Source organism: Sciurus vulgaris (genome assembly GCF_902686455.1).
Source record: "Sciurus vulgaris genome assembly, chromosome: 10".
Classification (NCBI taxonomy): domain Eukaryota; kingdom Metazoa; phylum Chordata; class Mammalia; order Rodentia; family Sciuridae; genus Sciurus; species Sciurus vulgaris.
Genome location: NC_136470.1, coordinates 93,675,176 through 93,688,577, shown reverse-complemented (window position 1 = coordinate 93,688,577; position 13,402 = coordinate 93,675,176). Strand labels below are relative to the sequence as shown.

The 13,402-nt window shown below is 34.2% G+C and overlaps 1 protein-coding gene and 1 long non-coding RNA gene across 2 annotated transcripts in view; one reads left to right on the top strand and one right to left on the bottom strand.

Moving 5' to 3' along the window:
- LOC306671122 overlaps window positions 1-1,469 on the bottom strand; it is a 376,374-nt gene extending 374,905 nt beyond the window's left edge. The window contains exon 1 of the long non-coding RNA XR_013766594.1: window positions 1,001-1,469. This is a non-coding gene — a long non-coding RNA (uncharacterized lncRNA). The remainder of the gene's footprint in view (window positions 1-1,000) is intronic.
- ACTL6A (actin like 6A) overlaps window positions 1-13,402 on the top strand; it is a 30,443-nt gene that overhangs the window by 2,989 nt on the left and 14,052 nt on the right. The window contains exons 2-6 of the mRNA XM_079156370.1: window positions 6,484-6,560; window positions 6,725-6,899; window positions 9,205-9,305; window positions 10,266-10,363; window positions 13,189-13,283. Coding sequence (XP_079012496.1) covers window positions 6,484-6,560; window positions 6,725-6,899; window positions 9,205-9,305; window positions 10,266-10,363; window positions 13,189-13,283 — 546 coding nt within the window. The remainder of the gene's footprint in view (window positions 1-6,483; window positions 6,561-6,724; window positions 6,900-9,204; window positions 9,306-10,265; window positions 10,364-13,188; window positions 13,284-13,402) is intronic.

Sequence of the window (13,402 nt, the reverse complement as noted above, 5' to 3'; positions counted from 1 at the left end):
AAATTAAAATTGTTCTATATCTAGTTGACCAAGCTAATTAAGACAGGAAAATTAACTGATACGTTAGATTTTTCATTTCACACAAATTATTTTAAGTGCTTGCTATATGCCAGTTATGGGCTCTGCCTTCAAGAAGCTCAGAGTCTTATATAGGTGGTTCAGTTAAGTAAACAGATATTTACTGTAGATACTTCACAAATTCTTGGTTGTACTTTTTTTTAACACTTAAAAATAGCTGAAATTGAAATGTATCAATGTCAGTGAAGTGGTATGGTTAAATTGGCAGTGTGTTTTTTTCCTAGTGATACATGCAATGGGCCTGTTATATTGATGAGAAATGGTAACTATTTCAGTTAGGTATGTTCATTAATGACAATATGTAGAAATTACAAAGGTAGCACAGACAAGAAAGTTACTAACAGTGTAAGGGAGCAGAGGAATTTACAAGAGAGGTAATGAGAATGACGGAGGAGGAGTAGACGAACAGCACATGCTAAGATTAGCTGAATGAGAATACATGGTGTGATTAGGGGACAACATATAATTCAGTAGTACTAGTGTCTGAGATAAGAAGTAAGGGCTGAGGTTGTGGCTCAGTGTTGGAGTGCTTGCCTAGCAAAAAATAAATAAATGAAATAAAGGTACTGTGTCTGTCTGCAACTAAAAAAGAAAAAGTTAAAAGAAGTAAGACTACTGATAGATTATGTAACTGGGTAGAAGGATTTGAATTTTATCTTGCAAGTGCTGAGAAACCACTGAATGATTTGCCCTTTTATTTTCATTGAATGACTTATGTACCAAAATGATCAATTTTTTAAAAAAAATTTAATTTGTTCTAATTAATTATACATGACAGTAGAATGCATTTATGCATTTTGATAAATCATACATAAATGGAGTATAAGTGCTCACTGATTATATGTATTATAGGATCACATTGGTCACACAGTCATATATGTACATGAGGTAATATTATCTGTTTCACTATACTATCATACACCTTCCTCTCCCTTCACTACCCTCTACCTAAACCAAAGTAACTCTATTCTTCCCCAGTCCCTCACCGCTTATTGTGAACAGCATTTGTATATCAGAGAAACATTTGGTCTTTATTTTGGGGGTTTGGCTTATTTCACTTAGCATGATATTCTCCAGCTTCATCCATTTACCAGCAAATGCCATAATTTCATTTTTTTTTTAACAGACTGCATTTTGATTCATTGTACACAAATGGGGTACATCTTTTTGTTTCTGTGGTTGTGCACAATATAGATTCATATCATTCGTGTAATCATACATGTACATAGAGTAATGTCTGTCTCATTCCACCATTTTTCATACCCCACCTCCTCCCTCTCATTTCCCTCTACGTAATTTAAAGTTCCTCCATTCTTCTGTCAATCCCCCAATCCCCCACCCTCATTATATATCATCATCCACTTATCAGGGAAAACTTTCGGTCTTTGGTTTTTGGGATTGGCTTTTTTCATGATATTCTCCATTTCCATCTATTTATCTGCAGATGCTATAATATTATTTTTCTTTATGGCTGAATAATATTCCATTGTGTATATATACCAGTTTATCTGTTTTTCTGTAGGTTGGTTCCACAGTCTAGCTATTGTGAATTGAGCTGCTATAAACATTGGTGTGGCTGCATTACTGTAGTATGCTGATTTTAAGTCCTTTGGTTATAAACTGAGGAGTGGGATAACTGGGTCAAAAGGTGGGTCCATTCCAAGTTTTCTGAGGAATTTCCACACTGCTTTCCAGAGTGGCTGCACCAATTTGCAACTCCACCAGCAATGTACAAGTGTTCCTTTCTCCTCACATCCATTCCAACATTTATTATTGTTTGCATTCTTGATAATAACAATTCTAATTGGAGTAAGATGAAATCTTAGAGTTGTTTTAATTTGCATTTCTCTAACTACTAGAGATGTTGAACACTTTTTCATATATTTATTAATCAACTGTAAATCTTCTGTAAAGTGTCCTGTTCCTTGGCCCACTTATTGATTGGGTTTTTTGTATTTTTTGGTGTAAAGTTTTGTAAGTTCTTTATAAATTTTGGAGATTAGTGCTCTTTAAAACTGAGTAATATTCCATCAGTTACAATTTTGAAAGGTCAGCAACAGTTCAAAGGGTGGTTTGAGAAGGTGAAAAGATGGAAATATGATTCCCATAGGAAATTGTAACTTCCTGTTGAAATAAGAGATTGAAGGCAGTGGCAATGGTACTAAAGAGGAGGGACTTTAAGATATATTTAGCATAAATATTTGACAAAACTTGAAAGATGAAGGTGTTTACAACAACTCTCAGGTTTTACCTCTGAATTCGGGGACCACCAGCTGTGGGGTGATGCTGAGTATAAGTTAGACCAGACGGAGAAAAGGAGGTAATGCTTCAGATATACTGGTGGTTGTGGATTGATTTCGATGTACAGTAAGAAGTTCAGGGTGTGGTTAGAATTTGGGAGAGAGATTTGAGACTGGGATTATTCATATTTAGGTAGAAGTTGAAGCCAAAGCAGTGAATAGATTAGATAGGAAAGGGTAAATTTAGGGGAGGGGCTTCTAACATGGGGTTCCCGACCTTCCCAAGGAATCCATGGGAAGAATAATTTGAACCAGAGAATTTTATAGAGAAAAGGTTTGTTACTTTGGGAAATGTAAAAAATGTAATAATTTCCTTTCAAATTAGAAATTAAAATAAGTGCCTCTTTTATTTAAATAAAAATGGAATCATTTTTGCAAAAGCTCACATCTCAACTGAATATTTACAAAGTAATAATTGGTTTTTTTGTTTTAAATAAAAATTTTTAAAATTTCAAACATATGAAGAAATAAAATCATGTATATGTTTACTTGTAAAAGTTCTTTACTTATCACTGAATTAAATATATATGTATTATTTCTTATATTTGCCTCAGATATTTTAAGAAATAAGATGTTGATATAGATTCCCTTTTTTTCTTTTACTCTTCACTTTTTATTATTCAGAAGTCAATAATATTTTAAAATCACCCATTCTCAATTTTGATTTAATATACTATCATTTCCCCAAGATAAGAAATTTCAGAATCTCTTTGAAATACCAACTTCATGTCTTTAAGTGTAAGAAAACCAAGTTTTAAATTTCACTCTATTTCCCAGAAATAGTTACTGATGTAACTTTTAACATAAGATATTTTGTCCCAAAATAGTATTGCTTTTATATGCACTTAATTGAAAGATTACTTTGCTTTTGTCCATAAAAACTATACCATCTCTCATAAAACTTGAAACAAATTAAGAACTGTGATGTAATACAAATAAGTTATATTGCATCAAAAAATTTAATGGTCCCAAATTTATATATGCTACAACTAAGAATACACTCAGGAGAGGGGGAAAAAAGTAAAAAACAAAATTAAACAACAACAAAAAAAATGTTATGACACAAGTGATCACATCTAGAATTCCACTCAATCTTTAATCAAGTAGGAACAAATCCCCGGTTTAGAGGGGGAAAAAAAAATCTTCAGTTTAAAGAGCAAAGAGAACAGATTAAAAAGAGGAAACTTTGGTTTTTCCCTTTGCCCAGAGACATTTTCCAAACCTGTTGTAGCTTGACTAAAATGTTCAGAATATATGATTTAAAAGGCAGATTTCCTTATATAAAGAAATTGCTAGCATTCTTAATCAGTGAAGAACTATGACAGAAAGTCCCATTCTTCTTTCAAACATGATCCAAGAGAGTATGTTCTTATTGTAGCAGCTGACCAGTCCATCCAGAGTTCCATTTACAAAACCCATTTTCCCTGAGAAAAGGGCAATGTGTGGTCCAAGCTAGAGATCTCAAAGGCTTAAGTCTTTTCCCTAAATTTATCATTAATCTCTTCCTTCTGCTCCATTGAATTGGCACTTGATAAACAAGTGAAGTGTGCAAGACTGATTAGTGTCAGTCATTTAGAAGAGACCTCTGTGCTTTGTTGTGAATTTAGTATCAGGGAGGGATAGAGAACCAGTTTTATCAACAGGTACTGATCATAGGTAGTTGCCATTATTATGACTCAGATTTTACTTTCTTTGACAGTGGTAGCCTGTCTTCCTTCGTCTTCATCATTTTCCTCCTCCTCGTCTTGATAATATACAACATCCCATAGTCCTCTCTTTGTGGTAATAACTGCTGTCTGAGATGTCTTCTGAGGGACAGATCTAGGAGAGCCTGGAGATCTGGAGATCCAGGTAGAGAACCAGATTTGTTGCAGATGACTGACTGGTGAGATTAGTCTTTGTTCTACCAGACAATGGAAGCTTAAAATTAGGGCTCTGCCAACCAGAAAGATTGGTTTTTCAGAAGCACTTCCTTTTCCTCACTTTAATTTTCTTCCTTTCCATGAATTTATAAATTGGATCCATAATATAATCATCATTTTTAGTTTTGCCCAGATGGAGACACTACACCTTTCCCATCTTCTATGTCATCTTCAGAACTGTGTAAAACCATTTTTTTCCTCATCTTCTAGTGTTTTGCATTTTATCGACATCTGTGATTACTCAAAATAAAGTCTAGTTTGGAGTTGTCTTGCCTTTCTCTTTAAATTTCTGTACATAATCTACATCTTCCTGTGCTTTCCAATAATTTTCAGTTATAATATGTCTTCCACTGCCCCCTTCTTTAGCTAACTAGCAAACTGAAGTTGGTAGGTAACATTCCCGGTCCCCATGCATATTGTTATACTTTTAGTACTTGTATAGGCATCCATGAGGTAAGTGGTACCATGACACGTGTGTGTGTGCGTGTGTGTGTTTGTAACTAGGTTTTAAAATTTAAGCATTTGGGGGTTTGGAGGTAGTAGCTTAGTGGTAGAGCACTTGCCTACATGTGTGAGGCCCTGGATTCTGACCCCAACATTGCAAAACAACAACAGCAGCAACAAAAACACTAAGCATTCTTCAGTGATGTATCCATGTTGATACATGAAGTTAGACCAGTTAACTGCTATATAGTATTCCACTCTGAATAATAGCTGCTTCCCTACCCAGAGGACATTAAATTATTAAGGCCTTTTCCCATGGCAAGCAGTGCAATGGTGATAATTATAATAGCAGCTAATACCTATTGTAATGTCAGGTACCTGTACTAAGTGTTAATATATATTTGTGCATTTAATGCATGAAGATTGCATTTATGAAATAGGAATGATTATACATGTTACAAATAAGGAAACTGAGGCAGAGAGGTTAGTAAATTGCCCAGGTTCACATAGCTACTGAACGTTTTTGAACATGTCTCCTTTGTGACATGAGAGAGAATTTCTTGAGAATAGATATGAGTAATTACTACATGTGTACATATAAAATTATCAGATTACTAATTTTGTCAATAACAGTAAATATAATTTATTATTTTTACTGATTGAAAAAATCTTCTGAAAATCACACCTGAAAAAAAGTGCTTTGTTTTAAGTGACTTACTGTTTTGGGTGAAGTATTTTTAAGTATAATTAGAGGATTTTCACTAATTTGACTGTGGGAAGATTTTTACCTGCTTTCTTCCTCAACATTAACCTTTATCTCCTAATAATCTTCGAAATATGCAAACTTTATTGATTTTATGATTTTTTACTTGGGCTGTGTGATTACACTTTAAACTCTTGTTCTCCAGGGTCCCTAATTTGCTTGAGGTTTTGCTAAGTTTCTTCACTAACTGTATGAAATATAATCTCTCTTATTGTATGATAGAATGGTACTCAAGAGTACTTGGTATCTTTCCTTTGCCCTACCAGATCCATTTTCCACCTGTTTCTACCCTCACTGTGCCCTTGTGGACTACATCAGTGGACTTCTTGGCCTCTGGCTTTTGCTTGGATTTAGCCCAATGACAGGATAACTGTACTTTCATTGGGTTTCTTGTCTTGGTGTAATTATTAATAGGGCCCCCTTTCACATTCAGAAGTGTCCAAATTTGACTGATAAATTATAGGATCAAGGTGGTTGATGGGGTTGTGGGGAGGTTGGCATATTTATTAGTCTGGTTTAGTCTTCTCCATGTCAGCCATGGCTGGCCACATCCCTTAGCTGAAGGTCATGATAGCTTCTCTCAGGTAGCTTTTCCCACAAAACTTTCTCTTGATTCTAACAATAGTTCCTCCTTCTTCAGTTCCAAAGATGGCAACTAATTCATTAGTCCTAGGGTTACTGTACTGTTCCTTCTAGTTGTCCTATACCTTGAGTATATATTTGTAAATAGGCTCTTTAATAAGTAAACTCACATTATCCCATTTTAGTGTACCATCTCTTTCCTGATTGAACCTGAAATTACACAGTATATGACTTATTATATTTGAATTCAGTGAATCTACTTGACTCAAGATAGTAATAATATGAATATAATTAATTTTGATAGAGTTTTCACATTCTTTTTTTAAGTACATTAAGTACGCCTTTAATTTCTATATGTCACTTAAAAGTTGTTAATTACGTTTAATCTTTTCAGATGAAGTTGGAGCCCTAGTTTTTGACATTGGATCTTATACTGTGAGAGCTGGTTATGCTGGTGAAGACTGCCCCAAGGTAATGTTAGAATTGGTTGGATATATAAGAGCTGTTTATATAAAATTAATTTCATGCATAATTTCTGATTCAAAACAAATATGGCATTAGATATTAGTTTGCTTTTGATAAGAATTCTTTATAAAAGCAGGTGAAACTTTATGTAATCTTTTTGACTCTTGCAGGTGGATTTCCCCACAGCTATTGGTATGGTGGTAGAAAGAGATGATGGAAGCACACTGATGGAAATAGATGGTGATAAAGGCAAACAAGGCGGTCCCACCTACTACATAGATACTAATGCCCTGCGTGTTCCAAGAGAAAATATGGAGGCCATTTCACCACTAAAAAATGGGATGGGTATGATATTTTTCTCATGAATTTGATTTTTTTTTTAAAGTATGTATTGATACATATTAGATATAAAGCAGTGGCTGCTTATAATTTGGATATCAACTAAGTATTTTTTAATTTATTCCACAAACTGATATTACAGGCTTTGAGTATACAAAGATGCATAGGAAATATTCCTTTCCTTAAAAAACTCATAGGAGAGATTGATGTATACATACAAATATGGTATACTGTTGGGTAAGTACTGTATAGGTATGCTCAATGAGCTATGGGATCAGAGAGAAGAGGTATTTAATTCTACTTTTGGGGGGTCAGTGATAATTTTCACAAAGGAGGTGATTTTTGTCCTGAATCTTGATCAGTGAATAAGAATTTGCTTGGGCAACAACGCTAGGTAAAGCAGAGGGACCTGCATGTATAAAGGGATGGATTTGTGAAAGAAACTGACATGTTTTGAAATGTCGTACAATTAAATATGGCTACAATGTTGTTCGAGTTATAGTCAATAGTAGGAAAGGTAAAGATAGAGCAATTGGAAACCATCCCAAGGAGCATGTTAAGTAGTAACTGAAGGATGGTCCCACAGGAATTTAAACTGAGATATGGTATACTCTTATTTGCCCAGTTGGAAAGATTGCATTAATAATAGGCAGGCTAGATTAAAGGGAAATATTAGATTCAAGTTTGTTAAGAGAGTAAGAGTCCGAAGAGAAGTGAAAAGGGCTTAAGCTGTAACTGATGGTGGAGATCCTGAAGTGACTTTCAGGATATTTAGGAGACAGATAGTAAGTGACTGAAGGGATAAAAAGAAAAAGGAATAAAATCGTCCTAGATTTTTGGTTGAGGTAACTAACTAGAAGATACCATGCACTGAGATAGTAATAGAAAAGAGGGGAGAAAGTTGTGTGGTCTTAAAAGGCAAAATCATTCTTAGATTGTTATTCACCAGAAGGACTCATAGGACTCACCATGTGGTAATATTTAAGGCTAAGATTTATTATTCCAAAAAGACAAAAAATGAAATCAACAAAGAGAAAGGGGGCTGAAGTCCAAAGGAAACTAGGTGCAAGCTTCCAAGAATCTTCTCATAATGAAGTCACACAAGACTTAATTCTCAGCAACAAGTAACAGTATTCATGCTATCTGCCAGAGGCTTTTATTGTGGACTGGTCATGTGGGTACCTTTTGATTAGCATGTACCAAAATTTAACTCCCAGAAGGAAAGCAGGTGTTCCTTATAAAACATGTTGTTCATATAAGCAGTTTAGGCACATTGAGCTGCTCTTATATGGGGAAAGTTTTGTGTCCATGTAGGGAACTGTTTACCAGTCAAGTTCCCAGACATCAGCTAAGGATCTGCTTGCCATGTTATCTCTTCCATATAGCAAGTAAATGAGGTCATTGAGTTCAAAGTGTTTAGGATATTCAAGTAATAATTCATTAAGCAGGTGAATAAAGGTTAATGAGAAAGGTTTTAAGATATAGAGTTGCATTGTATTACCCAGAAAAAGTTTGGAATATGAGAAGAAAGTTGAGCATTGAGTACTTAGTTAAAATTTGTTCTGTAATTAACCAATAGAGAAGAGATAAGTATGAAGGATAATGAAAAGAAACAAGGAATTAAGAGAAAATTCAGAAGGTAAGAGAAGAAAAAGATTCTGGAAGCATAAAAGTCCAGTGATTCTCAGCATTCTCAGGTGTGACATTATGCTTTACACTAAAAAGGGGAGAGAGAAGTTAAAGCTACCATTTAAGTTCATTGACTCAACTCAACCAGTCCTGGTGGAAGTATATTGTAACATGCAGTATAATGCAGTGACATTTCTTCTTAGGACTGTAACAGAACTGGACTTGCCTACAAGGTCATTAATGACATATGTGAGCAGTTTTAGTGGAATGTTTAAGTGGATGCCAAATTGAGGATATAATGTTGCTCTCCAGATTTTTTAAACATCTTTTAATCTTTTTTTATCCAAACAGATTGTAAGCTTTTTGAATGCCAGGTCTTGATCATACAGTTACTTTGTATTTCTTCCATTATTTTGATCACAGACTGATAATTACTTACTGATAACATTTATTTGATATTTTAGGTCTGTTAGAAAACTATATTGGGTCAGATCTGAGTGCTTAAAGGATCAAAAAGAGGTTATATGTCTAGAAAACAAAGATGGGTTCTATATGAAGTACTATTATGAAATAGGTCTGCACAATAAGTTGGTCTGTGTATTAAAGTATTACTTGCTAAACAGTCTAAGGATGCTGTATTCTTCTTTAAGCATTGCTTCAAGCTATTAATTTTATATTCTAGTTGAAGACTGGGATAGTTTCCAGGCTATTTTGGATCATACCTATAAAATGCATGTCAAATCAGAAGCCAGCCTGCATCCTGTTCTTATGTCAGAAGCACCGGTAAGACAAAGACTTTCTTTTCCTAGTTTCTCTAGTTGCTTTTTTCTCCTTTAGTTTTCTACTGATTTGAAGATTATTTCCTTTTTCTTTAAAAAGGCTTAGAAATTCATATGTTGAATTTAAAAGTTAGGGAAAATGGAATTAATTTTTAAATACTATTATAACTTGTGATTTTAATAAATAACAAAGAGTTTTAAAAAATGTCCTAATGGGTTCTGGTGGTTATTTGTTTTTCTAGGAATTTAACATTCTATTTTCCTTGTACTGCTTCTCATTTTGATTTATGAATCATCCCTTGTACCCCAAGTGCACTGTATATCTACTTTTATAATTAAATCTCTAAGAGAAAGATCAAATGACAAAGGCTGGAAATTTCTAGACTGAAGTCTATTATGAGTACCTTTGGTACATAGACAAAAGGGCCCAGAAGGTGCACATAATGATTATAAATCTTCTTTTTTTTTTTTTTTTTCTTAATCTTTTTTTGATGTTTATATTTTATTTATTTATTTATATGTGGGACTGAAAATTGAACCCATTGCCTTATGCATGCTAGGCAAGTGCTCTACCCCTGAGCCACAACCCCCTGCCCCGATTATAAATTTTCAACATCTTTATTGTTTCTGACTTCTGATTTATTTTATGAGCACCAACTATAAGTGGGACAATTTTATGTTTAAAATTCATATTTTGGATAAGTCTAATTTCTACAATTCACAGCAGTTGAGAGTTTTACCTATTAAATAATAATCATAACATCTGATTTATTTACTGAACTTAATATATGTACAAATAAATAAAAATAAATATTTCAAGGAGATATGCAAGATTACTTACACATAGCATTTTATTGTTTTTAATGTTTCACATCTTTGTTAATATAGTGATATTTTATAGCTTGAGATACAGCAACATTTTAATTCTTAAACAATAAATAACTTGGATTTTTTTTTTCTCAAGTGGAATACTAGAGCAAAGAGAGAGAAACTGACAGAGCTAATGTTTGAACACTACAACATCCCTGCATTCTTTCTTTGCAAAACTGCAGTTTTGACAGCGTATCCTTAAAAGAATAATACTCATCTTTTCTCTAGAATTATACATGATGTTATTAAATACACATGTGTCAGAAGACATGAGCAAATTCTTGCTCATTCAAAGGGTTTTTTTCCCCGTTCTCTTGCTTTTTAAAAGCTGTCCATCTTTTAGTATTTCTTCCAGAATTGATGGTATACCAGGAGATCTGAGACAAAAATAGGAAAGTAACCCTCAAATGCTGCTTGTTAACGGGGAGTGAAGAGTGTGTGTGTGTGTGTGTTTAGGAAGGGGAATGTGAATAAAGTGGAGTGTTTTAACCAGCTGGCTTAAATTGAGTTTGAGTATTCCATTTTCTCTTTCTCCACCAATATCAGAAAATGGGAAATTGACTGTAAATTCATTTGAAAGTTACTCAGTCATCAGATTATTTATTGTAAGACATTAAGGAGGGAACACAGGATAATATGCCCTGAACTCAAAGAATTTGTAATGAAAATATTCTTGTTAAAAGCTAAATAACATTTAAATTGTACTTCAGAACAACATTGGCAAAGTCAAAAAGAAGTACCTGCTGAATTCCTATTTAATTGTAACAGTTAATTGTAATTCCTTAATTGTAACAGTTCAGAGGAGGAGCATAATAGCCTGACAAACCTTTGTACATAGAATTTAGTTGCATGTTATAGAGGAATGAGCCCTGTATTTAGGGTTCAGATTGTATAGCTTATAAATGTGTGACCTTGAGCTTTGCTTTTTATGTATTTATCCTGAATACCTTTCTGGCTTGCTGTAATCTTCAAATAAGTATTTTATATATTTGAGAATCACTGTGTTAGCTGTTATCTAACCGTTGTCTTTATTTTATTTATTTATTTATTTTTTATTGTGAACAAATGGTAACCGTTGTCTTTAGTGCTGTGTCTTGGAGGTGACATTAGCAAAAGCGTGGAAGTGGAAAGTATAAGGGTCATTATTGTGACTTTGTTTAATAGTTGAAGATATATATTAAACTTCAGAGTGTGTTGTAAAAATAGCTTTAGGTCAAACTGTATATAGAGGCCTGGCACGTTGGATTTTAAATATTTGAACTTCAGGTTCAAGTTTACTGTGGGATTTTGAGTAGGGGAAGGAGAGAGGATTAGTAGATTCATTATATGTTTCTCATAATAACTCTGCCAGAAAATGAAGTCATAAAGTAAGCAAACTTCTCCAAGTTCACAGTTTGATAATGACTGTCTTGAATTTGAATGTAGATCTGATTGATTCCTTACAAGAAGTGTGTAAACAGAATTGGGCCTTTTATTTTTAACTTTTAGCTATAGAAAATTTCAGACTAATAGGAGATAGAGTATTATGATGGGCCCCTCATCACCCAGCTTCAACTGTTTTTAACACATTAGCTAAGTTCTCTCTCCCACTATGATTTTGAAGCAAATCCCAGACATTATGTTATTTTATAAGTAGAAACTTTAGTATATATTTCTAAAAGATTTTAGTATGTGTCTCTCAAAAAAATAATCATAATCCATTCATCCATCCGTCCGAGTTCAGTCCCCATTAACACACACACACACACACACACACACACACACACACACAATACTCATTAATCTTCCATTAATTTGTTCAAACTGGCATTTTTTTCCCTCTTCAACTGTACAAATGTATTAGTCATGAAGGCTCATCTGTTCTTCCCTATTGTTGCTCAGATCCATTTGTTTCTATCCCACTGCATTAGATGTAAACTATTTCTAGGACTATTGCAACACCTTCTCTTGTCTTGCGCATTCTTTCTACTGCAGTTCTAATAACCTTTCTGAAGAACCAGTCTGCTTTAAGCTAGGATCATCTTCTATATTCCGTCTCTCATTCTGCTTTCCATGTGCTGCATTAGTTGCAGTTCCCTACTTCACTATGTTCTCTTGCCAGTCTCTCCTACATACTCCTTCCCCTCCCCATGCATCCTCCCCAGCTTTCAGTTGAATTCCTAGGAATGGGTTAGGTGTTCTTTCCCTTATAACTCCTCAGGACATTCTGAGTTTTTCTCTTTACGGCAAGACTCATCTCTACTAACAGGATATCCTTCAGGGTAGAAGCAGTTTTGGTTCACCTTTAGATATCTTTCATGTTGAAGGAATGTTAGTGGCAAACTGACCTGTCTGCCTTCTTTTCTCTCTCTCACCTTTCCTCCCTCTGACATGTTACTAGGCACCAGACTTAATAAGCACAGATGCTTAGTAGATATTTGGTGAACCAGAGAATGGCCCTACTTTTAAAACATTAGTTTAGGACATTCACTCAAATACACATTCTGCAGCATGGAACTGGGGAAAATGTGATTTGCCTGTAATTTACCAACTTGAATTTACCTGGACTAATTCTTCTGTCTCATTGAGTTGAAGACAGGCACGACCACTTTGCTACCAAACTGCTGGAATGATTCTTCCAGTGCTTTGTGAGAATGGTTGTAATTCCTAGGTCGGATACCACAGCTTCCCACTATTCTTGCCAGATTTTTGTAAATTTTATTAATAAATTCATCTCACTTTGTCATAAAACCTCTTTGATCAACCTTCAAAGATTTTCATTGATTATGTTAATTTTGACCATAGAAAGGTTTCCCTGAGTTTCTCACAGAGCCAGTCTGGAATTCCTGTCTATATAATTTGTTTTTAAAACTAGAATTATTTGACACCAAATTTCATCCCTAGGTTTATTTTAACACATTTTAAATGATAATGTGTGTTTTAAAAGTGGCATCTGAAACTTCATGAGAACCTGCCCTTTGCAATAGATACTAGTTTAGGAGTCTTGTTACCTTCTTTTCCTTAATGCTTTAAACTAGATTTGCTAATGGTCGTTCTACTGGTCTGATTTTGGACAGTGGAGCCACTCATACCACTGCAATTCCAGTCCACGATGGCTATGTTCTTCAGCAAGGTAACTGTATTTAACCAAGGTGTAATGAGATGATTTTAGATGTTTGAGGACACAAAAAATGAAGTTAAACGATGGAGTGGACTGATGAAGCATCAGTTTCCAAATAATGTCTTTTATTA